The sequence below is a fragment of the Vulpes lagopus genome, chromosome 6 (assembly GCF_018345385.1).
Source record: "Vulpes lagopus strain Blue_001 chromosome 6, ASM1834538v1, whole genome shotgun sequence".
In the NCBI taxonomy this organism is placed as follows: Eukaryota; Metazoa; Chordata; class Mammalia; order Carnivora; family Canidae; genus Vulpes; species Vulpes lagopus.
In genome coordinates this window covers 70,282,146-70,310,145 of record NC_054829.1, presented here as the reverse complement: position 1 = coordinate 70,310,145, position 28,000 = coordinate 70,282,146, and the positions used below count along the sequence as shown (strand labels likewise).

Sequence of the window (28,000 nt, the reverse complement as noted above, 5' to 3'; positions counted from 1 at the left end):
TTTGAGTAAAAAGGAAAGAGGCTAGAAGCTATCTAAACTTTTAAGTACAATTCTATAGTAATGTGGCAAAAACAACTTGCAAATTAGGTGAGAACAAAAAGTTTATGACACAAGTACCAAGATCTGGGAAGGACCTTAGACAAAAGGTTTACAGTCTGAGTAGGGAGGAAGCAGATGAGACATAAATACTGCTGTGTACTCAAAAGTAGAGCCTGACAAAGCTAAAACACTTTCTAAATATTAACTTCTGCTCTGATTCAGTAATGCCCTGAAAGGCACATCAGTATATCAAATGGTAAAGCAAAGCAAAAGATAAAATTATTTGCCCTTGCCCAGAAATAAAATTCAGAAATAGGTAATCTCCTGCCGTGCTTCTCTGCCCTTTTCTGAAATGGCATAAACAGCCTACAAGTGCTCCTGTGTGAGTGTCTCACTGGTTACCAGTGCTCTGTACTAGCTAGGAGTGTGGAAGTTCAAGTCCAGACTAATAGTAGACAAGTTAGGTCAGAACCAATTCTAAGTTTGAAAAAATTTTTTGGTATAACTCTCCTTGCTCAAGATGAAAGATGATGTTTGTTTGTTTGTTTGTTTGTTTGTTTGTTTGTTTAACAAGGGGAGAAAATACAACCCAGGGGGAAGTGGGAGAGGGAGAAGCAGGCTCCCTGCTGAGCAGGAAACCTGATTTGGGGCTCATGAGGCTTGATCCTATGACCCTAGGATCATGACCTGAGCCAAAGGCAGACACTCAACCAACTGAGCCACCCAGGTGCCCCAAAGATGATGTTTTTAAAAGGCCATCCTACCATGCCAGAATATTCTCATTAAAATATTAAAAAGTCATTGTCCTGGAAATGAGAAACTTTGGTTTTCTCTAGTGCCATATCCTCTAGTTTTGGGGAATGAGTCCTGAATTAGGCCAGATGCTTTGGAAGAACATGATCAGTACTAAAAGATGAATTGACGGTTTCCCTTTGTCACTAAAAGGGGAGAGGAGTTATGGGGTGTATGTCAAACAACTATTTTTCCCTGGTAGGTGTGGCGTTTCCAGAAGAAACAAACAGATCTCCTCATCGCCTTTTATAAGCATAGAATTACAAAGTTAGAAGCAGCCATGCAGGAGGCACAGCAGACAGTGACCAGCCAGGAAAAGTAAGTGACAAATTCAATTGCCAGAGAGCTTTTTTTCTTTCAGAGAAGCTGTAGTTATTTCCTTATGGTTGCAAAGCCTGAACATTGCTGCATGTGTGTTTATGTTTGTCTTGGGTAAATCAGGTACAGAATTATTAGTCCCCTCTAGGGGGACAAAATCCCCATTTTGTTTTTCTCTTTCTTCCCTCTAGGGGCCCACCTTACTTTATGGCTTTCCTACTTTTCTGTCAAAAACTGCTTCTTTGGAGAAACTAGGCATAGCTTTTGAGTGATAAAGATGAGAGATAGCATTTGAAATGTTACCTCTAGGAGGGTATATTTTGGAAATCTTCAGCCAAAAGATGGAATCCTTGATGGATGTTTCCAGACAGCTGCAGGCCAGGGATGGGTGTGGAGAGGAAATAGAACTCTTTGTAAACTTATCTGAAATTATACCTAGTGACGGCTTATTTTGTCCATCTGATTCTTCTGGCCATCAAACTCTACCCCTGTCTCCTGAATCCCTAGATCTCTGATAGAAATACCTTGTATAGTGGCAAGCTCTCTTTGTAAGCATTAACCAGATATCAGCAACAATAAAAATCAGAGTTTGTATCCCATTGACCTGCTGGAGATGATTATTTCTATCTTTTGCCTAGAGAACTGTCAGTCTTAAAGAAGGAGAATGGAGAACTGAAGAAATGTCTTGCCATTCTAAAGGTAAATTGAAACAGGTTTTCCTTACTATTATTTTCTCTCCTACTGTTCCCATCTAACTGACTAGACACTGTATAGAACAATGTTTCCTAACCTTTTCCACACGTGGAATAAATAACTGATAATATTTATACAAGTACACTGTCATAAGTGGTTGAGGCCACAAAAGACCTAGGAGGACTGAAATGATCAATATGTAGCACACTGGTAACCCATTCTTGAATATCAGTAAGTCATGACATACCATTTGGGAAGAAACTCTCTTATTGAAGAGACATCTGTTGTAGCTTAAAATTTCTCTTCAAGTGTCCCAGGACTCCTCAGGACCCTTCCTCTTCCTCCAGTCTAACTCCATTTCCTAGATTTATCTTTCTTCTTAAGAATGTTCTTTGTGTTTATATGACATTCTTACTGATCCCCCTGCTGTAAGTATTTTATCACATTTTATCCTATCATTTTCCTTTCTTTCCCCTATTAGACTCTCCATATTTTCCCACATAAGTCAGTCTTCAGGATTCCCAATGTGTTTTTACGAAGAACTGAATTTTTATTACATCAAAGCTAATAATTTCCTAGGGAATCATTGCTGCTAGTTTTTCTCCTACTGAGAATCTAAGCAACTGTAGCTAGAGGACATTGTAGCTTAGTTATCTAGCAAGTAACACTCATTGATTAGAACCCTAATCCTAGCTGCAGTTTCCTTCACTTCCATTTTTCTCACCTACAGGAATCTCCAAATTGGTACCAAGGAAGCAGGTCAGTTTTATCAGGCCCCATACTAGTGCTGTTTGAAAATTACTGTTCTCTCTTGGCTCTTGGCTGCAACACCTGTGTGGGCTCTAAGGTGAAAGAAATGGTTGATGAATGTATCTTTTACTTCTCCAGTTACTCACTGAAAAGTGTGGAAGTGAAATCTTGAATGTAATGCTCATTCTTATGAAATCCAACTCACCCTTCAGAATTCAATTCACGTGTCATTTCCTCCGTCAAGACATCATTAGGCAGAGTTTGATGTTCTATCATTCATTTATTTGGCAAATATTAAATGCCTATTGTTTATCAGGTACTATGCTACATGTTGAGTGTACATCACCAGTTAGTCTGCACCCTACCAACTATTAAATGTTTTTTACTTCAGCTCTGTATTGGTGGGTTAAGAGACATGGCTCCTGCACTCACAGAAGTTACAGTCTGGTGGTCTTTCATACTTCCGTACTTCTGATATACCTATTAACACTTAAACGTTGCTTTTACTTTTGTCTCTCCAACTAGCCTGTGAACCTTTCGAAGATAGAAACTATATTCTAGTTACTTTGTAATCTCAGGATCTAGGATGTATAAACACTAATAAATGCTTGTTGGAGAGATGGATGAGAGGATGGCAGGAGGGAATGATAGATTTATGAGTGTATGAATAAATGGATAGATACATGTAAAATTGAGAGTACTTACAGGCAGAAGAGAAGGTTTCACTTAGGAAGTTAAAGAGCCAAGGAGTCTCATATTTGCCTCCATATTTTGGGGTCATACTTCATAGTAAGCAATTTGTGCTCAGAGAGTAAGCTGTTACTTCTTTAAACAGTGGTCTGTTGGGATGCCTGGGTGGCTCAGTGGTTGGGCGTCTGCCTTTGGCTCAGGGCATGTCTCTGCCTCTCTCTTTGTGCCTCTCTTGAATAAATAAATAAAATCTTAAAAACAAACAAACAAACAAAACCCCACAGTGGTCTGTTGATTCTCTCAGGGGCACTTAACTTCTGCTTAGAGCTGCCACTTTTTTTTTTTTTTCTCTTACAGGTCAGCCACACCTCGACCAGTGGGCATTACTTCTCCATCACAGTCAGGTAGAGAACATTTTCTCCCCCAAATATCTGTGTGAGATAAATTTCCTTTTCCCATATAGAAGATAGTTTCCTCTCAAAGACTGTAATGTGATTTTCCTAATATTGTATATGATATGAGAAGATCATACAACCAGATGTCCACATGTGACCAATTGGCTAGGCAAGGCAGGGCCATGACATGGATGGCAGCTCTTCATTGCTCCCTTGATTCTCTTTCAGTCACTCCACGACCCAGTTCTCAGCATAGCAGCCAGGTGGTCAGGTGAGTAGGAAGCCTATACACCCACATGAAAACTGGCAAAAGTTGGAAGATAAATAAATACCTAGATATGGCAGAAGTAGGGATTGAGGAGACTTTAGGTCTATGTCAGGTTTCACATCAGGTTTGTTTTTCTTTTGTCTCCCTTATACAGTCGATCCTCCTCAGCGGAGTCTATCCCTTACAGAGTATCTGGCTTCAGTAGCTTGGGAGCAGTAAGTAATATTTATCTTCTCTTCCCAGATTAAGTTTTCTAATGTTAATTGAAGGCAAAGATGTCAGGCGAGAATATTATGTCTATATTGGTTTTGGTATAAATTATCCAATGCCATGCCTGGACTGTCTTTTCTTTTGGCAATGAAGACCTGATGTTAGAAGCTAACACGGAGAGGGGTGCCTCAGTGGCTCAGTCGGTTGAACTCAACTCATGATCTCATGATCTCACGGATCATGGGATTGAGCCCTGCATTGCACTCCATGCTCAACAGGGAGTGTGCTTTAAAGATTCCCTCCCTCTGCCCCTCCCCCCACTCTCTCTCTTTCAAATAAATAAGTCTTTAAAAAAAAAAAGCTAACACAGAATAAATGGGAAAGTAGTAGAAATGTTCAGTGACTGAATTAACAGTGATAATTCATCTTGGGGGGTTGCATCGGTGGCTCAGTTGGTTGAGCGTCCAACTCTTGGTTTCGGCTTGGATCATGATCTCCTGGTTGTGGGATCAAGCCCCACGCATGGTCCTGTACTCAATGTGGAGGCTGCTTCAGATATTCTCTACCTTTTCCTCTCATTCCCTCTCAAATGAAATAAAATATTTTTAAAAATTCATTTTGGAAGTAATAAAGTATCCTTCTTGGATGAGCATGCCTATTCTGGCAGAACAACATACGCTTCAATGTGTAGATATAGAAAAAGAATATGGAAGCCAGGGATGCCTGGGTGGCTCAGCGGTTTAGTGCCACCTTCGGCCCAGGGTGTGATCCTGGAGACCTGGGATATGGTCCGTGCGTGGGGCTCCCTGCATGGAGCCTGCTTCTCCCCCTGCCTGTGTCTGTGCCTCTCTCTCTCTCTGTCTCTCATGAATAAATAAATAAAATCTAAAAAAAAAAAGAATATGGAAGCCAGAGAATGGGATATATTTATTAATTGGTATTTGTTATTTGTCCATCAGGGAGCCAGAGGCCTGCAGGGAAGAAGCACTCCCAGGGACTCTTATATTGGTGAGAAGGGGATAAAAGGGTCAGAAACCAATATTTTCTCTGCAAATATAATGCTATTATACAGTTTTTATGCATAATATAATGCCATTTTTTTCCAGACACTGATTTCAGGTATCCAGAGATATATTACTACTTTTCATTTTTTTAAAGGATTTTATTTATTTATTCATGAGAGACACACACAAAGAGAGAGACAGAGACACCGTCAGAGGGAGAAGCAGGCTCCATGTAGGGAGCCCAATGTGAGACTCAATCCCAGGACTCCAGGATCACAACCCAAACCAAGGGCAGATGCTTCAGCCACTGAGCCACCCAAGTGCCCCATATTACTGCTTTTCAAATAATGATATTCCTGTTCTCAAACTGATAAGGAAAAACTTTTTTTGAGCAATAGAAAGTCATTGGAAACCCTTGGTCAAGAGATGGAGAACTTGAGTAAAATAAATTTGGATTTTTTTTTTAATTTGGATTTTTAAAATTACCACAAGATGGCAGTAGAAGTTAGGTCTAAAATGAAAGTTAACTAGACGCCACTTACGTTATTAGCCTGAAGGGTATCAGGCTTCAGTGTGTATTAAACTTAAAAATATTCATTGAAGAATATCCAGTGAAGAATACCCACTTAATTTCTTGTCTCTTTTCTCTTAGAACTATTTTTGTTATTACTTTTTTCAAGGGAGGGTATTTGCCAATCCATAGAGAATGCTTAATCAGAGATTTCCCTTTCTTTCACAAGAAGCAGTTGTGAAATTTACACATTTCTTTCTGGATAACCATTTTTGAAAATCACCAATATTTTCCCTCCAATTCTTTCATATTCACCTTTTGAAAAATGTAGAAGTTCTAGAGAATTTATCAGGTTAATCGTAATATTCTTTTATTTCTGATTTTAGTTATTTGAAGCTTTTATTTTTTTTTTCTTGAACAGCCTGGCTGAAGACTAGCCAATCTAGTTGAACATTTCAAAGGACCTGCTTTTGGTTTTGTTGATTTTCTCTGTTTTTTTTTTGTTGTTGTTCTCTATTTCTTTTTTTTTTTTTTTTAAGATTTAATTAATTTATTCGTGAGAGACACAGAGACAGAGAGAGGCACAGACACAGGCAGAGGGAGAAACAGGCTCTATGCAGGGAGCCTGACGTGGGACTTGATCCCGCGGTCTCCAGGACCATACCCTGGGCTGAAGGTGGCACTAAACCACTGAGCCACCCCGGCTGCCCTGTTCTCTATTTCATTTATTTCTGCTCTACCTTTTATTTATTTCCTTCTGCTTCTTTTGAGTTTAGTTTTAGTTTCTTAAGACAAAAGGTTGGATTATTGATTAGAGATCTGCATTTTTTTAAAAAGATTTATTTATTCATAGAGACACAGAGAGAGACGGGGGCAGAGGCACAGGCAGAGGGAGAGGGAGAAGCAGGCTCCAGGCAGGGAGCCCTACGCGGGACTCGGGACTCGATTCAGGGTCCCCAGGATCACACCCTGGGCTGCAGGTGGTGCTAAACTGCTGTGCCACCGGGGCTGCCTGAGATCTGCATTTTTTATGTAGACCTTTTCAGTTATAAATTTCACTCTAAGTGCCTCTTTCATTGTGTCCTATAAGGTTAAGTATTTTCTTTTTAGATTTTATTTATTCATGAAAGACAAACACACACGGGGGTGGGGGGGTGCAGAGACACAGGCAGAGGGAGAAGCAGGCTCCATGCAGGGAACCTGATGTGGGACTCCAAGATCATGCCCTGGGCCAAAGGCCAGCGCCAAACCGCTGAGCCACCCAGGGATCCCTGGTTAAGTATTTTCTAGCTCTGTTTTCATTTGTTCAAGGTATTTTCTAATGTCTTTTGTGATTTTTTTCTTTGAACCAGTGTTGTTTAATATCAAAATATATTGAATTTTCCCCAATTTCCTCCTGTTACTTTTAATTTCATTTCATTGCAGTTGGATAAAATATTTTGTATAATTTAGATACTTTGAAATGTATGGCCTAACAGATGGTTTATCCTGGGGAATGCTCCATGTACACTTGAGAAGAAACTGTGTTCTGCTGTTGTTGGTTGGAGTGTTCTAAAGAAGTCTGTTAGGTTTAGTTGGTATATAATGTTGTTCAAATCTTCTATTTCATTGCTGATCTTCTGCCTAGTTGTTCCATTCATTATTGAAAGTAGGGTATTGAAGTCCAATAGTTTCCCTCCATTTCTCTTCAATTCTGTTAGTTTTTGCTTCTTGTATTTTAGGACTTTGTTATTAGGTGCATATATAAGTATAATATCCTCTTGATGGCTTGACCATTTTATCATTTTGACCTTTGTCTCTAGTAATGATTTTGTCTTAAAGTGCATTTGTCTGACATTAGTCCACTCTCTTTTGTTTACTTGTTTACATGGAATATTTTTTCCATTTTTTTTTTTTTACTTTCAACCTATAAGTGTCTTTGAATTTAAAGTGAGTCTTTTGTAGATAGTGTATAGTTGGATCTTTTTGTTCTTCATTCTGCCAGTTTCTGCCTTTTAATTAGAGAGTTTAATACATTTATATTTAATGTAATAACTGTTAAGGAAAGATTTCTGACATTTGCTAGTTGTTTTCTATATGTCTTATGTCTGTTTTGTTCCTTACTTCCTCCATTATCCCTTCTTTTGTGTTAAATATTTTCTAGTGTACCATTTTAGTTCCCTTGTACCATTTACTATTTTTGAGTTATTTTCCGAAAATAAGCATCATGATTAACATCATAATTAATAGCAATATAGTACAGATTAATGCTAAACAATTTTAACAGCATACAAAAAGTACACTTCTATATAGTATCATTCTTTTCACTTCATTGTGCTGTTACCACATAAATGATATCTTTATAAATTGTGTACTCATAACACAGAATTACAGTTTTATACAGTTGTCATTTAGATCAGATAGGAGAGGGGCACCTGGGTGGCTCAGTTAGTAAAGCGTCTGCCTTCGGCTCAGGTCATAATCCCAGAGTCTGGGAATCAAGCTCCACATCAGGCTCCCTGCTCAGGAGGGGTCCACCTCTCCCTCTCCCTCTCCCTCTATGTGCTTTCTCTCTCTCTCAAGTAAATAAATAAAATTTTTTTTTTAAAGTGAATAAATAGGGGCACCTGGGTGGCTAAGTGATTGAGCATTTGCCTTTGGCTCAGGTCATGATCATGGGTCCTGGGATTGAGTCCCACATCAGGCTCCCCAGAGGGAGCCTGCTTCTCCCTCTGCCTATGTCTCTGCCTCTCTCTGTGTCTTTCATGAATAAATAAATAAAATCTTTTTAAAAAGTAAATAAATAAATCATATAGGAGAAAAGAGTTACAAACAAAATCCACTTATACTTTTATGTTTACCTATGTAATTACCTTTACCTCTTTATTATTTCTTCATGTAGATCTGAGTTACTGTCATGTCCTTTCAGTTAAGCCTGAAGGACTCTTTAATGTTTGCTGTAAGGCAGGTTTGATAGTGATGATTCTCTTAGTTTTTGTTCATCTGGGAATGTTTTAATTTCTCCTTTATCTTTGAAGGATAGTTTTGCTGGATTTAATTTTTGGTTGATAGTCTTCTAGCATTCTGAATGTTATACCCCTGTATTCTTACCTCCCTGGTTTCTAAGAAGAAATCAGTGCTAATTTTACTCAGAATTCCTTGCATGTGATAAGTGACTTCTTTTGAGGGTTTTGTTTTGTTTTGTTTTTGGCTTTCAATAGTTTATGATATGTCTAGGTGTGGATATCTTTAAGTTTATCCTGTTTGGAGTTAGTTGAGCTTCTTGGATGTATAGATTCATTTTTTTTTTTTTTTACCTATTTCAGGAAATGGTCAGCCATTATTTCTTCAAATATTCTTTCTGCCCTTGTTCCTCTCTTTTCTTCTAGAAGTCCCTTTATGTATTTGTTGATATACTTGATGGTGTTCCAGCATAGTCTCTGAGGCTCCGTTCATTTTTCTTCATTTTTTTCTTTCCCTCACATTGGATAGTTTTAGTGGACTTCAAATTTGCTGATTTTTTCCTCTCTTTGTGCTGATGAGCTCCTCTAGTGAAGTTTTCATTTTTGTTATTATAATTTGGTTCTTTCAAATATATTTTTCTGTATTAGTATTCTCTATTTGTTGAGATACCATATTCATACTTACTTTTAGTGCTTTAGACATAGTTTCCAAAGATATTTGAGCATATTTAAATAAGTGATTTAGGGTGCCTGGATGGCCCAGTCAGTTAAGTGTCTGCCTTTGGCTTAGGTCAAGATCTTGGGGTCTTGGAATCGAGCTCTGCCTCAGGCTCGGAGCCTGCTTTTCCTTTTCCTCCCTGCTCGTGCTCTCTTTGCTATCTCTGTCTCTCTCTAATAAAGAAAATATTTTTTTAAAAAATAAAATACTTGATTTAAAGTCTTTGTCTAGACAAAGTCTAGGCTGGGCTTAGTCCAATGTCTGGGCTTCCTCAAGGACAGTTTCTATTGAAATTGTTGCTTCTTTGCATACCTCATTTTTTGTTGGAAATTGGACATTTAAAGTAACACAACATGGCAATTCTAGGACTCAGATTCTTCCCTCCTTGCCAGAGTTTTTTGTTCTTGCTGTTTATTGTTGTTTAGTGACTTTTTAAAAATAATTCTGTAAAATCTGTACTGTGTCATGTGGGGCCACCAAAGTCTCTATTCAGTTAGATTAGTGGTTAGCTAATGATTGGACAGATTCCCTTAAACACCTGGAACCAGTGAGTCTCTCAGTCTTTACTGAGGGATTCTGTGTGTGCGTTGGGGTTCACTTTCACCACTCAACCAGGCAATTGACAACTGTGCTTAGCCTTCATCCTGCTTGTATGACCTCAAGGTAAGAGACTGGGCCTTTTCAGGTCTTTTCGGAGCATGCATACAGTCCTGCATATGTATATGCATATGGTCTAGATCCCAGGAATGTCATGTTTTCAGAGTCCACACCAGCAACTCATTCATCTGTGCTGTTAGCCTTTTTTTTGCCCCACTTGATATTCACATCCTCAGGCAGCCCAAACAAGTGCTTCTAATTATTTACAACAAACACTCCTGGGGAAAAGGTTTTTCACACGTGGTGAGCTCTAAGCTCCAAATCCTGATGAGTTTGTGCTCCAGGTCAGGTCAAATAAAAGCAGCCTTGCAAGTAAGTAGAGTCTTCCAGTGAACCACTGGACAGGTCAAATGATTAGTCTCTGGGAATGGGCTTTTAAAGAGTTCCAGCCCCCAGGAAGATTGCCAAAATGTTGGTTTTCAAGGCTACCACAGAGCTAGAGGAGAAATGGGAATAGGGCAAGTTAAAATGCCACAAAGTTCACTGTTCTTAACCTTATTTGACTATTTTTCTGGAATAAACATTCCCCAGATTGCTGCAAGCCCTTTACTTTACAGAGCTCTGAAAAAGTTGATTCTGACAATTTTTGTCAATTTTCTCATTCCTTTTATAGAGAGAACTTCTGGTGGTCTTTTTTTTTTTTTTTTTTTCTTCTGGTGGTCTTTATGCCACCATTTTTACAGTCATTCTAAACCAATGTAATGAACCTTTGTCTTTAGCCATTCTTTCTGGTAATCCCCATCTTAGAGGGGGAACCAAGGCACAGATACATTAGAGCACATCAAGGCAGTAATGGATCTTGGCCCACAGATTCATGAAACGGAGAGAAAAGCACCTTTAGGAGACACTGCTAGGTGATTTGTGAGCTTTTTCACTTGCTCTTAGCCCCTAATATATATACTGAAAATCTTGGGTCCCATTTCTTTGTCCTGGTCCCAAGTATACCTGAATGAATCTCTTTTCCAGTTCATGGGTTATCTCACAGGCTCATTTTTATGTTTTCCAGAAACCCCTTCACCAGCTTCTACTCATAGCCTATCTTATAGGTAAGTAATTATGCTTCCTTTCACTTGGGATCTGTTCACACTGACACTCTGCCAGCAGCCCTGGGGCTACTTCTCTGCTGGCTTATACATAACACTAAAGTTTCTAAATCTACCTTGTAAACAAGAGAGCATTGAATATCATCATGTCTTTATGTCCAAATTATTTCTAATCGCAAGCAGGGTATTTTTCCCTGTTGTATCTAAATAAATAGGCTCTCCCTTTACACATGCTCTTTACCTTTACCTTCCTTTTCTCTGCTGATGCTTCTCTTTCCCCTCCTTAGGCCTTCACCTGCCTCTTCTGGACAGGGGATTTTTTCTTTCAGACCATCCATAAATGGTAGTGATTCAGGCCACACAAGAGTCCTCACCCCCAACAATTCAGGTATGTTAACATTCCCAAAGGAATGGAGTTTCAACCATTGACATATATACTAAAATGAAGATTTTCAAGGTAAAAAGAAGTTAGGAAAAGAACGGACTTTATAATGTGCCTCTTAAATTGCTTAGCTAAGTCTTTTCCCTTCTGAGTAGTGTTCTACAGATTAAGACCTACCTATTTACCCTGACCCATAAGTAACACTGCCAAAGAATTGTCCAAGGAAGTTATCTTTCACCATTCCAATTTTATCCTCCAGGTCAGAGGGAAAGCAGAACCCCACTAGAGAGTCTTCCTGGTTTCCAGCTACCAGTCCAACAGGTGAGCCCTAGCTAGTCTAACTTGCCTGCATATGAAAACGCAGTTAGGCCCGCACATGAAATACCTTATTGGTTTCCTGTTAAGGTGGTAGAATGTAACCAGTGGAGAATGACATGGGTTTCAAATGTGGTAATCATGTATTCACAATTTTCCAGGATGGTCTCAATTTTAAAGATTCTGTCCTACTATCAGATTAACTTCCTGGTTAGGGGTTTAAAAATTAGGTCACATGGTAGTGAATGGCTTTAAAGTGAGAGGTCTTGGCCAGCATGAACTAAGTGTGTAGACACAACTAACATTCCCAAAAGTTCCACCAAAAAGTATTTCAATGGAATATATCTTTTGGGTAGAGATACTGCTTGAACAAGGAAAAACCATGTGCACTTGTCTAGAGATGGTTAGGATAATGCTTTATACATTTATGGGACTATGATATGATGTAGGCAACAGAGGAAAAGGGCATGAACGAGAAGAGAGGTTTATAAGGAGCTCAACATGAAAAGGCCAATCTTGCCTTTTAACTTTTATGGCTCAAGTTTTGAGGATATTTAGGCCCTTTTTCCATGCCAACCTCCTGGTGACCCCAAGGACATACTATGGGATGTAGTATTTTGCTCTCATATTCCAAGTGTCCTTTACTTTCATTGGTAAGAAATTAGGGTCTAAGCCCTAAGAGGCAACACTGGGGAAATAGCATCCCTGAGATCCTCACAAATGGAGGGATTAACCTACAGATGAAAAAATACCTGAGACATATAAACCATCTACAAATATATGACCCCTAATTAGATTCTGATTGAAACAAAGTGTAAAAAACAAAAACGAGGACAAAAAAACAAAAACATTTATGAGAAAGTTGAAAACTGAATACCTATTGGACACTTGATATTAAAGAATTGTTAATAGTTTTGTTTGAGTTTTTTTTTTGTAGGCATAATGCTATTGTGGTTAAGGTTTTTAAAATAGTCTATCTTTTAGAGATACACACTAAAATTTTTAGAGATAGGAAGTTAAACGACTTTCTAGGTTTTGCTTTAATATAATCTAGTGGACATGGGACAGAAAGTAGAAATGAAAAAGAAATGGCCATAGTTATTTGTTGAAGTTGGGTGATGGGTACTCATCAGTTCATTATACCACTCTAATTTTGCATTTTTTGAAAATTTCAATAGTAAAATCAAAAAGAAGCTATTAAAGGAAGTGCCACCTCCCCAGAGGCATAAGAATCCTGCCTCCCTGGTAATCGTCTCTGGGCATAGTAGTCAGATATTCTAGGTCTTCCAAAATAGTTTTTAAAATAGTCTGCCCTATTACCATAAGCCACTAAAATGTTCTAGAGAGTTTCATAATTAGCAACAAAGCCTTTGTCATACTAGATGTATCAAGCCTTAGTTTGGAAAAGTTAGTTATCACACAGTAAGAGAAAACTATAGAGAAATAATAGCAGTGGTTTGCTGTCTTGATAAATTTCATGTAATGGTTTGAGAGGGCCTTAATTACCTTGTTATAAATCGCCCATATCTGCCTTCCTGCCTTCTGCTGCAGACTCTCTATGAACAGAGACAGATGGGGTTAGCCAGGTCAAGAGAAGCATGGACTACTTCCAGATAGATCATCTTCAAGGTCTGATCTCTTCATATTGCTTAAGGAAGGCCTATAACATCTAATACCCATTAAGTGTGATGGCCTTGGAAAATGTTTCCTCATTTCATTGTGTATCCTTACCTCTCCTGATCTTTACCATATACACCCTGTATTACCTCCTGGAAAAATGGTCAGGCATTATATAAGGCTAGTACTTCAGGATGGTTTAGATCTCTCCCACACTCATGTTAACTCTTTCATTTCCTACAACTTAAAAGTTGTAAAAACAATTCTTGGCATCAGTAAGGATGGAAGGTTAATATACTCATTAAGTCTGGTTCATTTCTAGATTTCATTCTTTTAGCTTTGAATATATTCTTCCATTGCCAGTGTTAATAAGCAACAGCTCTGTTCCTTGTCCTAATTTATTATACCTCTTCTGTTTGCATGTAGTTTTGTCTATGCCTCGTTAACTATGTTGATTTTCCTTTCTGTTGGATTACAGTTGGAGACCCAGACTTTCAGCTTACTAAAGTATATAGATAAAATAAAGATGTCCTTTTATTGTTATTGCAGCTCTATTGGTATTATATCACAAGCTCTAGAATGGTGAATGGGCAAAGAACACCACCACTGAGATGAAACATGTATTCTTTAGATACTAAATAGAAACAGAATTAAATAGGTCGGCCACCTGTAGGCAGACCATAAGCAAAAATATCGAAAAAGAATAAAGATAGCAAACATCTCTCAGCAATAAATTAGGTCCTGGGGATGACCTGGAAGCTGAACCAGGATTGCCTATCTGGAGCTCTGAATTTTTTTAAGGGCACTTCTAGACACCTCTTCTGGGCAAGAGCCTGTGCTATATAGCAGGTACAGGCAACAGATCCGCCCAGTGATACTAATGTGCTGCCTTTTAAAGTTTTTGTTTTTTAATTTTTTTAAAGGTGTATTTGTTTTAGAGAGCAAGCACATGTGTGCATGTGAGTGGGGAAGGGAGAGAGGGAGAGAATCCTCATGGAGAGGCCCTACTGAGTGTGGAGCCTGATCTCACAACCCATGAGATCATAACCTGAGTGGGAACCAAGAATTGGACACCTAACCGACTGAGTCATCCAGGCACTCCAAGTTTTTGTTTTTTTTTAATCTACCTCAGTATATCCTGCTGCTTTACCAAAAAAAAAAAGAGTACACTAAATCAGAATGTTAATGGATTTGGCTCCATTAATCTCTAAACCATGGAAGTGGCAAAGTGGAGGAGAGAGAAATAATTTTATTTTTGGCCTTTTTATTATTATTCTAGCAATTTGGGGCTTCCACTTTTATTTCTAGATGGTTACCCGTTGATATCTTTATATCTGATTCCAGCTCATGAAAACCACTCTAAAACATCAATAATCAAGTCAGTTAAAGACCAGGATCCCTCTGTCCCCAAGACAGATCCTATAAAGAGAGGGAAAAGTCTCAATTACAGACACAAATTGAACCAACACCAAAAAGATGAAAAATTAGTCTCTTGTCAAGATAGGCAGAAGGGAGTTTCAGGTTTGTAAAACCAAACCTGGAACCTACCTGCACCCACCTTCTGAACAGTAGAAACTATCCCTCTTCTCTATCTCTCCATAACCTAATTCTACTTTTTAAAAGGACATTTCCCCTAATTCCCACATCCAATAAATATCCAATCTAAATTACTCTCCACCCAATTATTAAACTTTTCACAAGCTCCATGGGGAAGATTTACCCTGAGACAAATAGTGAACAGAATGGGGATTTTGGAAAAAGATTTAAGAAGTACAAGGCAGGATGGTCCCAGTATCAAAAATGAAAACATTCTGCTACCTGTGCAACTCAGTAACGAGGAAGGTAAAAGATACAGTCAAGTTGGTGTGCGTTAAGGAAATACTTGTGATGAGACTGGGACATACTAAGACTCATAGCTGTATTATGGCATGGACTTGTGCTGAGAGAGAAGAGGTGCGAAGCAGCCTTACATTCCAGGGAAAATGGTAGGATTGGGGGATGCACTGTAATCATCAACTGAATCAAAATTCTTTACTCCTCCTTTCCAATCCTCCTATAGATGTGGGGCCAAGGTCTGGCCTCTCCATAGTACACTAAGGGAAAAGAACAGCAGACTTGAAGAGACCAAAAGTCTTTTCCCAGCTCATGGACCATATCCTTAGCACTGTCTTCATTGAGACTAGAACCCTGATTTCTGCCCATCCAATCTCCACCTTTCTCTTTGGGTTCTATGGTCATCGTCCCTGGTCCGCCCTCACTGCATTCCCAATCCCCCAACCTCAAGAACACAAAGCTTTTCAGTTCTTTGCCACAAAGTAATTTTTAAAATGTGGTTTCTTTAAACAGTTACTAAGTTGGTTCATCTTTTAGTAACAGACCTTCCCTCCCCTAGTCCCCTCGACTCAGTCCTGTATGATCACATCATCATCGTCATCGTCATCGTCATCTTCCTCCTCCTCCTCTTCATCCTCATCATCTTCTGGCAGTTCTTCCTCCTCCTCTTCCTCCTCTTCATCTAGACAAACCACCACCTCAGCTGGCTCAGGTAATTGAGAGTCAAACCAATCCAGTACCTGCTGGGTGCTAAGCCTTGATGCCTGACTCAGTTGAGGGATATCACTTTCCCGTAGCTGTTGGTGTGCTGCCCAGTACCTCTCCAAGGGTCGTATATCCGGTGGGGGTGGGGGGTTTGGCAGAGGTGGTGTCTCAGCCCATTCATTCAAGGAGCGGGTTGAAGGTGGGGGTGTGGGAATTGCTGGGTCCTGGAAACTAGGGGCACCAGGTACTGCATTGTCCCGAAACCATTTTAGTTGCCCATGCTTCAAGGCATAGCGTGTGTCACCAAACCACTGAATAATCTCAGGCCGAGGTAAACCAGTGATCTGTTCTAATTTATGGTAATCCTCACGCCGTGCCCACTGGCACTGTAAAAAAAAGGATTTGAGGATAGCCAGCTGCTCTTTGGTTTTGCGTTTGGTCTTTCGCTGGCGTTGCATATCTGGGGAAAGGTACTCTGCAGGGCCAACCCTACCTGGTACTGAGTTATGTCTTAGCCCCTGAGGCCAGGCTGGCTCCAGATGTGGGGGCAGTGCCTGTTCATTGGGTGACAGTGGCTGTGAGATACAGCCCAGTGACTGGAGGGGTTTAGAGGTGGCAGTAGCTCCATTAGCCAGTACCGGGAAAGTGGAAGAAGAGGTAGAGGAAGAAGAAGGAGTCATATTAGATACTGACTCCTGCTTACAACTACTAGTAAGTAGTGAGATTGGGGGGGGCTTTTCCCGAGCATATGGCTGGTGGATAGCTGTGGAGTGGTTCCAGGAAGCAGAACCTAGCCCATGTGACTGGTTGGGACCCCTGCCTGACTGCCCCTTAGAGAGGCCACTGCTTTGAAGATTCTGCCAAAAATCTGATTGGTGGGGGAATGCCCCACTGCCAGGTGCAATCAGGGGTTCCTTTGCCTTCTGGTGACTCAGCAGCTCTGAGGACTCCTCAGGCTCTACCTTCAATCCTTTCATCTGAGTGGGCTCACTAAGAGTCAGGGGCACTATTCCAAGACCCATTTGTTCTGGGGGTGGCATTGGAGAAGAAGGCACCTCCTCTGGGGGCCGCCCTGCATGATGAGTAAAAGACAGAAGGGATTTGAAATGGAGCTGGTCCCGATGGTAGACCACTCGGGCTCGAGTCTCTTCTATTTCTTCAGATGACCAGCTAATGCCACAGCGGAGGCGCTGGGCCATGAACCAAGTCTTGACTTTCTCCATCTGCAGCCCATAGCGTAAGCAGAGAAGGGCAATGTCTGCTAGACTGGGATAGGGAAAGTAGCTGAAGGTTTGTAGCAAGTGTTCATTGCCATCCAGCTCACTGGTCTGGGCTGCTTGGGTCCACACAAGCTGTAGCTCCTCGGAGATTGGAGGGAGGCAGATGAGCCCCGCCGGGGAGCTATTAAGACTGCTGGCCTCTTTATTAGGAGGCATGGTGTTTTCTGATTTGTGCCCTTCAGAGATAGCTGTAATAAGAAGAGAAACAGCTCAATCACTGGGGCTCCTCTTTCAGCCCATTGTTCAATTTCTGCCAAACAAAATGTTGGACTCCAATTCAATCGTCTATGTGTACCGTGTTGAATTGCCTTTACAGTGCTTTAATAATTTCTCATTTAATTTTCCTAACTTTATGAGCCTGTTATAATTCCTGTCATATGTATGGAAAAAACTAAAGTCCCATAGAAGTTAATTTAACCCCAAGTGACACGACTGGTGTATATTGTCACCAGGACAAAACTCTGTCTTTAGAGGTTAAGGAGGAAAATTCATCCTTATATTGCCTTTATTTTTCTAATTCAAACTCACTTCACCCTCAAAGTTCACAAGAGTCACAAAAATGAAAACTCAACCACAAAAACCATGAGGTGCAGTAATCCCAGAACTGATGCAAATGCTTTAGCTCCTGACAATTTAGGATTACCTCTCTAAAATGTGAAGACGAATGAGGAATACAAGAGGAATATCTAGAAAGGGCAGCACTGTTCCTCTGCCCAGCTCCCAGCCCCTTTCCTCTTCCTTTCTGGGTGGTGGAGTCCTTTGGGGAGGGGAATGATGGTGCCTTTAAGTAAGCCCTAAACCCAAACCCCCCTAAGCTTTTTCTCTCTGTAGGATAAGAAGTCAGATATCTAGAATAAATGGCACTTACTCCTCCTGGTTTTGGGGTCCTGTGGGGGTAGAGAGAGGGAACTGTCTCCACCAAGTCATTCTTGGAACAAAGGTTAGCCCCTCCCCCCAGCCTTTGTCTCTTCCAACAGCTCAGTCTCTCTCCGGGGAGCCTGGAGAGCTCCCTCAGAATGTAACAGCCCCTCCACACAGGGTGGAAGGCCTGCCGCTCTTATCTTTGCAGCCCAGCTTTCTTCTCAGGGCCAGGTGGGCAAATTCACTATGAATTGCAGCCAGGTCCTGCAAGCTCCCCAGCAGCACCACTGCTCCCAGGACTGTGGGTATGGAGGCTGCAGGGAGAGCCCTTGACTCTGCATCATTCCTGAAATGCCTGCTCAGGTTATTTCCCAGAAAGCTCTGTTGACCAAATTTTCACTCAGCTCCCTGTCTGGGCACTAGTAACTCCCTGACACATCTGTCACCCTTAATTCTAGAGGAATCCCATCTGAGTTTATAAATATTTACTTTTGGTAGGTTAAGGATGGGATAGGATTCCTATGTAAATGCTATATGATGAACAGAAAATCTCAAGTCCAGGAAGTTATAGTACACTGTGGTTATCAAGGGACTTTATATGACGATTAGAAAAAGTTGGAAGCGTTTTAATGTGTCATGGTTTCCTTTTAACAAGTGGATCTAATGAACCAAAGGTAAATCTGACAGTCCTAAAGTCTATACAGCTCGAAGAGAACCTTAAGAGGGTAAATGGAGGCAGCATGGCACAGTAGGTAGAAATATGATTCTTGAGTAAGGCCAACCTGCAGTTTGAATCCCATCTCTGCCACTTACCAGCTATGTGATCTTGGGTAAGTTCCTGAATTTAAATGAGCTTTAGTTTCTTCATGTGTAAAAAATGCACACAGTGCTGTCTGGTAAAGTTACATATTTTTACCAAGTACCTACTATATGCTAGGTGTCATGTGTAGGCAAGAGCTAAAGCAGCTGTTGGGGTGGAGGTCTGGGGTGAGGCAGAGTTGAGATCAGTTGCAGCTCTAACTCTTCCTAGAGTCCTGCCAGTCCTTGGACAAATTATTTAACCTCACTAAGCCTTAGTTTCCTATTAGAAAAGAAAGGCAGTCAAAACAGCACCTTCCTCACAAGTTTATGGCCAAAAGAAAAAATACAGTTGACATGATGCCTAGAACAAAGTAAAGGCTCAATAAAGCACAGCTTTTCTCATTACTTCAGCCTCACAGGGTGATTCTGATATAAGGGAATGCTCCTCCTAGACAAGGAGGGAAGTGAAACAAAGGCTACATTCTTTAAAATCATGGTTTTCAATCTGTTTTTGCAGGGTCCTAATTCTAATGAGCAGTGGAGGAAACGAGGATATCCATGATTTTATGCTTTTTATATTTTGGGAGTTGGAAATAATTCCAGAATGGATTATGCTGTTAAAAAAAAAAAAAAAAAAAAAGGATGAAAATCACAGCTTTAGAATTGAATCCATAATTTGGACATAAATCCTTTTTGATTGCCAGATGAATTGCCAATGTAGTAGTAGCTCTACTTTTAGTCTCCAGGTTTATCCCAGACACAGCTGAGTGACCTGTGAGCAATTGTTTGCACAGCCAGGTGCTAAGCCACCATTTAGACACTGTGGCCCGTTAAGACCACCACCAAACCTAAGGTGGAGAATACTTTATGACTGCAACACTTGACATCTACTTAACCTTATTTGTGTCCTTTTTTTTAAGGACACAATTACACTTTAGATAAGAGAAAACTGTACCATAAGGAATAAAGCAGTCCAGCGTAAGGATGAAGACTGCTGGACAGGAAATAAGGCAGGCACAGCTATAAGCCTTACAAGGAAGCATTTTGCTTTCGTTCATGTGGTGTGCTATCCTCCAGATTCCCATGGTATCAGTTTGATGTTTCAGTATAATATACAGTAATGCAAATACCAAATTTGGTGTACTGTATGCATCCAGTTTGCTAATTACACAAAACAAATTGCGGAAGATTTCCTGATATAGAATGGTGACTTAAATCAAGGCACATCTGTATAGCTACCTGGTACCTCCCTGGAAGAATCTGCCTTTGACATAGGAAGAAACTACAACCAGAGTGTGGCTCATGAGAACTATAACGAGGAGGGTAGACCTCACAGTAGTCAAAACCACAGTGAAGACACTATGGTGTCTTGTGTTCTTGCGCTTCCAGCTGGAAGGGGAAGAAAAAGAAGGGAATCAAAACTGGGGAAATAAGGACTCCTATGGGCAGAGATGATAGTGATGGTGGGATTATCAATTCTGAATAATTATTAAATTTGTACCCTTATTAAATATGCTGGATATGCCCTACTGCTACATCAAGCAGCTAATAAAAAATATGAGAAAAACATATATATATAGAGAGAGAATAACAACACCCTTCTTTCCCTTTGGGCTTTCCATACCCATGGACAGGCAGCAGAAAAGAATGGGCTACCTTAAACTTCCAGTCTAGGTGTCCATACAAGTCTAGGAAAAGAGGTGTTCACAACTTTAGGCTTGAGCCGAAACTTATGGTTAAAGCAGAAGACAGTTCAAATGAAAAACTAATGATCCTGCAAAGTTACCCTCTATCTTTATTCAAAGAATTGAAATACTCTCTGAAATGTGTTTTGGTGATAGTTTTAAGGACCTTAGAGAATTTTTAGTGGTATTCAACTTATGTGCTTCTCAACTTTTTGGATCATGAACCTCTTTGAGAATCAGATAAAAGTATGGACTCTCCCTCAAAAGTTATGACTACCCCCCCCCCATAAACATCCAAACTCACACATTATATATATAATCTCAGAAGCCCCAGTTAAGAACCTCTGAATTATGTCCTCCCAACTTAATAAAAAAAAAAAAAAGCCGTTTTTTTATGGTATGTTTTAGAAAAGCAGTTTTCTATGGTAACTGCTTAAAGAGGAGATACAGCTTGATGTGAATGAATCGAAAGAGTGGATGGAAGACTCGAGAATCTAGAAGGCACTGGGTATTGGTGATATTAATTGGAGAGAGTGGAAGGGAGAGGTGTTCAACTGGGCCAGGAGCCTGGCTTAACTGACCCACTGGATTATATGACCAACACCTTAACAGTGAACTGCATACTAGAGGCTGGTGGCCTATTCTCTAGTGTGCCAAAACCATCTTTCTTCAGCTGCCCTGTGTGCTTGGACCAGTTGTGTGTGATTCCCAAAATATGTTTATGCCCATATTTTTTTATTCATATAATAATGTCATTAAATAGCACAAAAACCTATGAAAAATTAGTGCACTAAAAGTTGTTTCTATGAAAACAAAGGCAAATGTTTTGGAAAGACAATACAAAGGAGTGTACAATTGTTGAGTTGGGAGTAGTAGGCAACTATAAAAGACTGGAAGGGCAGGGGACTTAAAAATCTCAAAAGTTTTCTGCATTCAGATTGCTTCAAAAGTGTTCAAATTTTCACTGCATTAAAAAGAACCCCAACCTAGAAATCATAGATGAGAGGTGGTGACACATCAGAATTACCTGGGAAACGTAAACCAGGGAACCCTCCTCATTTTGACTTAGTCTGGACTGGGGCCCAGGCATCAGTACTTTAAAAGGTTCTCAGGGTGCCAACAGATTTGAGATTTGCTTGTGTAGTTTATACTAGAAGGCAACTGGGAACTCCAATCATCAGACTTACACAAAGAAAACGCCTGGACACTACCCCAAAAGATTGGTGAAATGAACATACTTTTAATGACAACGATTAAAGATACGTATGAATCATTTAAAAAAATTCCCAAGTCTAACTGGCTTTTTTTGTTTTTTTCGATCATTGCCATTTACCTGTTCTAATCCTATAATATAAAAGAGCTTCAAATGTATGGTGAGGAGGTTCATATGTAAAAGATCTGATCTGGGCCCACATTACCAAACACGTCTCGGCTTGAGTCTTCTTTCAGTTTAGAAGTCTCAGATTAGGACGCAAAAGCAGGAACCTCTGAGGATTCGGGTTCTCACTTTCCCGGTTTGTTTGGAGTATGGCTGGGTAGGGGGTCGGAAAGGGCAGTTTCTCCCAAACCTTTCATTCCCAAAGACCACTGCTCCCCAGAAGTAAGGCCAGATTTCTGTACGTGTGTTGAGGTCGCCAGAAGGTAGTCGTGGGGGGAGGAGAGGCCTGGGAAGGAAACATTTCTCCTATCCTCCATTTCGCAGGCAGTCTACAAGGCTCCAAACTGGGTCAGAGAACAAAAAGTTGCTGCACTTGGGGCGATGAGCCCCAGGGAGCAGACGAATTTCAATCCTCCCCTCGCGGAGGGCGTCCCGACCCAGCCTTCTCCTCCCTACACACCCACTCACCCTCCCCCAGTTACAACAGGGAACCGAAAAGTCCAGAGGAGAAAGGAGAGAGAACCGGGCGACTTCGAGCCTAGAATTCTCCTCCCCCCATGAGCCTGGGGACGGGGCTCCGGAGGTCGGAGATCACACAGGGGCTGGGAGGGGAAGTCGAAGGGGCTGGGGATCACTCACCGCGGTCCGGCCCGGGCGGCGGCTCCCAGCCTCGCACCATGGGCCGGGGGGAAAGGGGGAGAAAGGGCAGGGGGCCTCCGGGGTGGGAATGGGGTTCCCGCCCGGTGCGGCCTGCTCCAAGCCCACCCGCGCGGAGGGCCGGGACCGGGACTGCCCCCCCTGTCCCCGAGAGCGCGCCCGTCTAGCCCAACCCTGCTCGAGCGAGTCGGAGGCGGGGCGGCTGGGTGGGGCGGGCTCCGGGGCGGTGCCAAGGTGGCCCGAGTCCCGATTGGTGCAGGCGGCGGGCGGGCACCGGCGGTGCACTGGGGCGGCCATTGGCTGCGTGAATCTCGGCTGAAGTCGGTTATTGGCTGCGTGGGCCTCAGCTGGGGTGGCGATTGGCTGCTGGGGGCAGGGAAGATGTCCCCCGGGGCCAGGGCTGCGAACGGTACCCCCGCCGTCGCCTCCGACCCTTACGCGCCGGACCTTCGGAGCGGGCTGAGCGCTGGTCCTCCCGGAGGGGTCCCCCAAGGGGTCCGCCGCAGTTTGTGGAATTGTCCAAGACTCGCTTGCAACTGCTCCCCATTCCTTCCTCCCGAAGGAAGACTTTCTCAGCATCTCCTTGCCAGCCTTACGCACAAGCAGGGCCGATCCGCGCCTGCCCAGCCGTCGGCAGCGTCACTGTAAAACGAAGCGCCTAGAGCGAACGGGACCTTGTTCTCCGGATGGATCAGATGTCTTGCCGCCTGAAAGACGAGGATCCGAGGAGCCCGGCCCCTTCGGAACACCGGACAAGTGTTCCCAAAGACTAAGTGCTGGAAGGAGACCCCTAGGCCCCCTCTCTGTCCCAGTGAGGAGGACCTGGAACTCTGACTTGTCTTTAGGAACCTTAGTTTTTGCTGTCAAGAAAGGGATGGCAGTAAAATGGATTTTTCGCCAAAGTCGCCACACACTCTTAAGTTGTGGGCTGAAAGTTTTTATATTTTGGATTCTTAGTCTTCAGACTAAACTTGGGAACAGTCCTTTCTGAAGTGATTCTTTTGTTCTCATGCTGGTCGTCAAAAAAGTCTCTTCTTGCCTATTTCGGTCACTTAATAGTTTACATAACTACGGTAATTTATAAAACAATTTCAGGCGTCGCTCTGTATTCCAGACACACCACCTCTCCCCGTATACTCCCTCCAAAATCAACCCCCATTATGGATTCTTTATTCCTCCAATTTAAGGTCTAGAATGCTGTCATAGTTGTCAGACATCAGAAATATGCTTAAGCACTGAGCCCTATTTTATTTATGTTATTATCCCTGTATTTCTCCCTGCACACCTCCTAGCCCCATTACATTCAGTAAAAATGTCAACCTTTTAAGAGCCAGGCCCACAATCTCACAACTGTGTATCCAGCAAAAACATCATAAGCATAAACAAGGGAAAGATAAATATGTGGAGGCCGAGAAAATTAAGGCCATTCCACCTCAAGTTTAGCGTTAGCACAAGTACAGCCATCTTAGCTTCGGCAGCCATCTCAGGCCCCTGTGAACAAGAGCTGAACCTTACCCTACTTCAGTTACAGGAAAAACCGCAGAACGCCCTTGACAGAATGCCCTTGACAGAAAGTCCCATATCGGAATGAAAACAGAGCTTAAGAAACTCCCCCACCCTTTCCCCCATATTGGAATGAAGAAATTCCTCCACCCCTTCTGGAGGTCCCCTAGACCAGCCCATAAAAACCCAGCTGGAACCCACCTCAGGGTCCAAGTCCCTGCTCCGCTGTGTCGGGTATACTTGGACCCAAGCTCGAGCTTGCAAATAAACCCTCGTGTGCTTGCATCGGTGTTGGCTCCTTGGTGGTTTCTCGGATTCGCAATCTTGGGCACAACATATATACTCAGCTTTAAAGTTAGAAACTTCTGATTCCTCAGGGTTTAAGCCTGGACTGGTGGTATGCAGACTTTGTCCTAAATCATGACTATTCCCATGCCCCAGTGGTTTGTTATATGATGAAGGGAAAAGTGAAACATTTTAGGCAGCAGCAGCCTCAGTTTTCAATGGAGATGTTGTTCTCTCATAATCCAAACAAATAACAAGACAAATAACAAATAACTTCCCGGTTGACCAGGAAGAACTCGTGCTTATCAAGCTGGAAAGCCAGGCAGGCAATGTCTGTGGGAACTTAGTGCCTGCCCCTCCCTAGAGGATTCAGTTTGGCTCTCTGGCAACACTGATCATAGGCTTGGAAATCTGAAAGGTGGACAACTCTGCTCATTAAGACACTCCCTCCTGGGACACCTAGGTGGCTCAGCAGTTGAGCCCCTGCCTTTGGCTCAGGGTGTAATCCTGGAGTCCTGGGATCGGGTCCACATCAGGCTCCCTGCATGGAGCCTGCTTCTCTCTCTGCCTTTGTCTCTGCCTCTCTCTGTGTGTCTCTCAGGAATAAATAAATAAAATCTTTAAATAAATTAAAAAAAAAAAAAGACACTCACTCCTGAGACTCCAGAATAGGGAGCAGAACTGGACAGGTTTAGGAGAGGGAAAATCCAAGGATAGAAGAAATCCACCTGCCCTTAGAGTGTGTGGTGAAGACTCCCTCTTATGTGGATTTCACTCTAAAACTTTAGAAGATGGAGTGGACTGTATGGGGATTGGAAGAGAGGAAGAGATCCAGGCTATCTGAGATGGGAGGGCCCCACCTTTAGCAAGACAACGAACCTTCCCAGCTCTTCCAGGGACTAGTGCTGAAGAATGGGGATTCATCATGCCATCCTCAATATAGAGATGTTAATCCCCCATATTGGTGGAAATTCTCTCTTCCTTTGCATGACTTAGGTATTAGCAGGATTAACCAAGAGGCACATTTACCCTATAGCTAAGGAAGCTGAAGTTTCAGGGCCATCTCTTGCACAGACCTCTTCCAAAGCACTGAAGGAGCCCCAAGAACATGTTAACATGGTCATAGTTTTTTGTAAAATTTGAAAAAAATATTTCAACTGCAATTGACTAAGATTGATGTCTCTTTCCTTTCTGACTTCCCCTCCATTATACTTCTTTTGTCAAGTGGCAGTGGAGGGGCCATAGGCATTTTGGGATTGGCTAAGGAAATTAAGTTGGGTTTGGGTTGGGTTTGCTTTGGGTTGAGTAGGTATATCACTGTGGTTTGCAGTTACTTCTGTAAATAGTTTAATAGTAAGCATACTGTTAGGGGCTGAACTGTGTTGTCCAACCCCCCCCCCCACACACACACACACTCCATATTCTTACTGTGAAGTACTAACTCTCGATACCTTAGAATATAACTGTATTTGGAAACAAGGTCTATAAAGAGGTAATTAAGTTAAACTGAGGTCTTCTGGGTGAGTCCTAATCCAATATGACTGGTATCTTTAGAATAGGAAATTTGGACACAGACACGAACATAGGAACTACCATGGGAACACAAAGGGAGATGGGTATCTATAAGCCAAGGAGAGGAACCTCAGAATGAAGTCAACCCTGTGGATACCTTGACCTCAGACTTCTACCCTCTACAATTGTAAGGGAATTTCTGGCTAAAGCCACCCAGTCTGTTGTATTTTGTATGGCAGCTCTAGCAGACTAATACATCTACATTAATACTAATGTCAACAATCCAGAGCATATTAGTCATTACAAATTTGAAATGCTCTGAAATTTTATATCACATACATCTAGGAAATTTGATAGTGTTTTTTTTCAAGTTTGATAAAAATCTGAAAAAAAATTGTGATATTCTTATCACTTATAAAGTGTGAAGGTGAAAATTTTCTAAATCACTAAGAATAAAAAAAAGTGTCATGTAGAAGACTTTTCTATACTCCTTAGAGAAAACATAATCATCATAGAAGCTATCAAGAGCATGCACTCAAAAATAACATTGTAAAAAAAAAAGCTTGTCAAGTAGGTTTTACAATTTTATTTTTCTTGATTTTATATTGTGGTATTTGTCAGCTCTTTAAAAATGTTTATCTTTTCTCATTCTAAACTATTTTCACTTTTGTGACTAATGTGTTTTTCTTTTAAAAGCCTCCAAAAAGGGGCATCTGGGTGGCTCAGTGGTTGAGCATCTGCCTTTGGCTCAGGGTGTGATCTCGGGGTCCTGGGATAGAGGCACCCCAAAACTAGCATCTACCCCTGGGACAACCCAAAAGGATATGGGGAGTTTCTGCCTCACTTAGGGGAAATATGCTCCACCATTTTGTGCCCGGTCTCCTAAGAAATCCAAAAGCTGAGGGCTGACCAATCAGAACTGCAACTATTAAAAGATTTGGGATAGCTAAAGCTGCAGTGAAGGAATTTGTGGAAGAATTTCAGACAGACGTAGCACTAAACTGTGAGAAGCCAGGAAAGACATTAGGGCCACGGAGGGACTTTAGGCAATAAGCCACAGAGAAAAACCCTGGGAAGCCCCCACTTACCTCTCTTTGGGTGTCTGCTCCTCATGCTGACTCTACCCTTCAGCATATCTAGCTTCACAACGTAAGTGTGGGTGCTCTGTAGTGACATCACAACTTGGCCATTATGATGAAATTAGGAGAATCTGATTATTCTCAGGTTAGGGCTTTCCTATTAGAAACATTGTCTCATTTGTGGGTAACTGGATTCTCTCATCGTTCAGGTGATGTGGAAGTCAAAATTATGTTAGAACCTGATCTTTTTCAAGGATGCCTCACTTTAGTATTTATTGTTCCACTCTGGATTAGACAGAGGTCTTTGCTTTTCCTCTTCATATTTCTTGTGCTTTACTTTAGGGTTGCCCTTGATAGAGAAAAGGGCTTTGCTCTGCCCTTCAGCGCTTAAGAAGAATGTAACTTAGATGGCCCCCCGACACAAGGGGAAACTCGGGGCTTTTACCCTTTAACTGTACCAGGAATTGGTGCTGGGTGCTAGGGAATTAGAGCTGGGCCCCCTGATAACTTTCCTACCACTACCCAAATGGTGGGTGTCTTATACCAGTGCTGCTCCTCTGTATCTTCTGCCCATCCAACTTTTGTGTAGTAATAGGACAACAATGGACAGGGCTTTTAGGAAATGAGATGACCAAGAAATGGAAAATAGGGAAGAGGAATCTTGCCGCTGGGTCTCTTGCCACCCTCCCCACCCCCCCAACCCCCCCCCCCGGAACAAATCAATTTATCTCAGTATCTTATAATATATATTCATATTTTACCTTTATTTCAAACATGAGGCCTCTTAACCAGAAGGGAGGGCAGTTGCATGAGGAAGCTAATTGAGGCTCAGCGCTAGTGGGATTGGGGCCCAGAGAACAGGGCTGCGCTGTGAAGGGGATGAGGACACTCTGGGAGGGCCTGATGAGAACTGTGGTTTGGGGGGATTCACATAGCAAACTTGCAATTCCTCTCCAGGTTAGCTAGTCAAGGGGTGGGTTATTCAGTCTTTTTTTTTTAGCAACTTCACTGTTCCTTAGCAATATCACCCAAAGTGCCAAGGCTTGGGAGAACAGAGAAAACTACAAGTGCCTTTTG

At 41.8% G+C, this 28,000-nt stretch overlaps 2 protein-coding genes across 6 annotated transcripts in view; one reads left to right on the top strand and one right to left on the bottom strand.

Moving 5' to 3' along the window:
• RNF212B (ring finger protein 212B) overlaps positions 1 to 22,231 on the top strand; it is a 72,377-nt gene extending 50,146 nt beyond the window's left edge. For 3 of the 5 annotated variants that reach the window (XM_041760156.1, XM_041760155.1, XM_041760157.1), the window contains exons 5-15: positions 1,034 to 1,149; positions 1,788 to 1,848; positions 2,573 to 2,601; positions 3,640 to 3,686; positions 3,906 to 3,948; positions 4,100 to 4,160; positions 5,115 to 5,163; positions 10,994 to 11,033; positions 11,318 to 11,418; positions 11,672 to 11,733; positions 13,279 to 14,288. In XM_041760156.1, coding sequence (XP_041616090.1) covers positions 1,034 to 1,149; positions 1,788 to 1,848; positions 2,573 to 2,601; positions 3,640 to 3,686; positions 3,906 to 3,948; positions 4,100 to 4,160; positions 5,115 to 5,163; positions 10,994 to 11,033; positions 11,318 to 11,418; positions 11,672 to 11,733; positions 13,279 to 13,344 — 675 coding nt within the window. In that variant the 3' untranslated portion in view covers positions 13,345 to 14,288. Of the gene's footprint in view, positions 1 to 1,033; positions 1,150 to 1,787; positions 1,849 to 2,572; positions 2,602 to 3,639; positions 3,687 to 3,905; positions 3,949 to 4,099; positions 4,161 to 5,114; positions 5,164 to 10,993; positions 11,034 to 11,317; positions 11,419 to 11,671; positions 14,289 to 19,341 lie in introns of those variants that run through there. The other 2 variants (XM_041760159.1, XM_041760160.1) reach the window with 2 other exon arrangements.
• Positions 14,592 to 22,709, bottom strand: HOMEZ (homeobox and leucine zipper encoding). The gene is made up of 2 exons (XM_041760148.1): positions 22,527 to 22,709; positions 14,592 to 17,350 (listed from the first exon to the last, which is right to left on the bottom strand). The coding sequence occupies exons 1-2, from the start codon at positions 22,564 to 22,566 to the stop codon at positions 15,747 to 15,749; spliced, it is 1,644 nt and encodes a 547-aa protein (XP_041616082.1). The 5' UTR covers positions 22,567 to 22,709; the 3' UTR covers positions 14,592 to 15,746.
• Between the last annotated feature and the right edge of the window lie 5,291 nt (positions 22,710 to 28,000).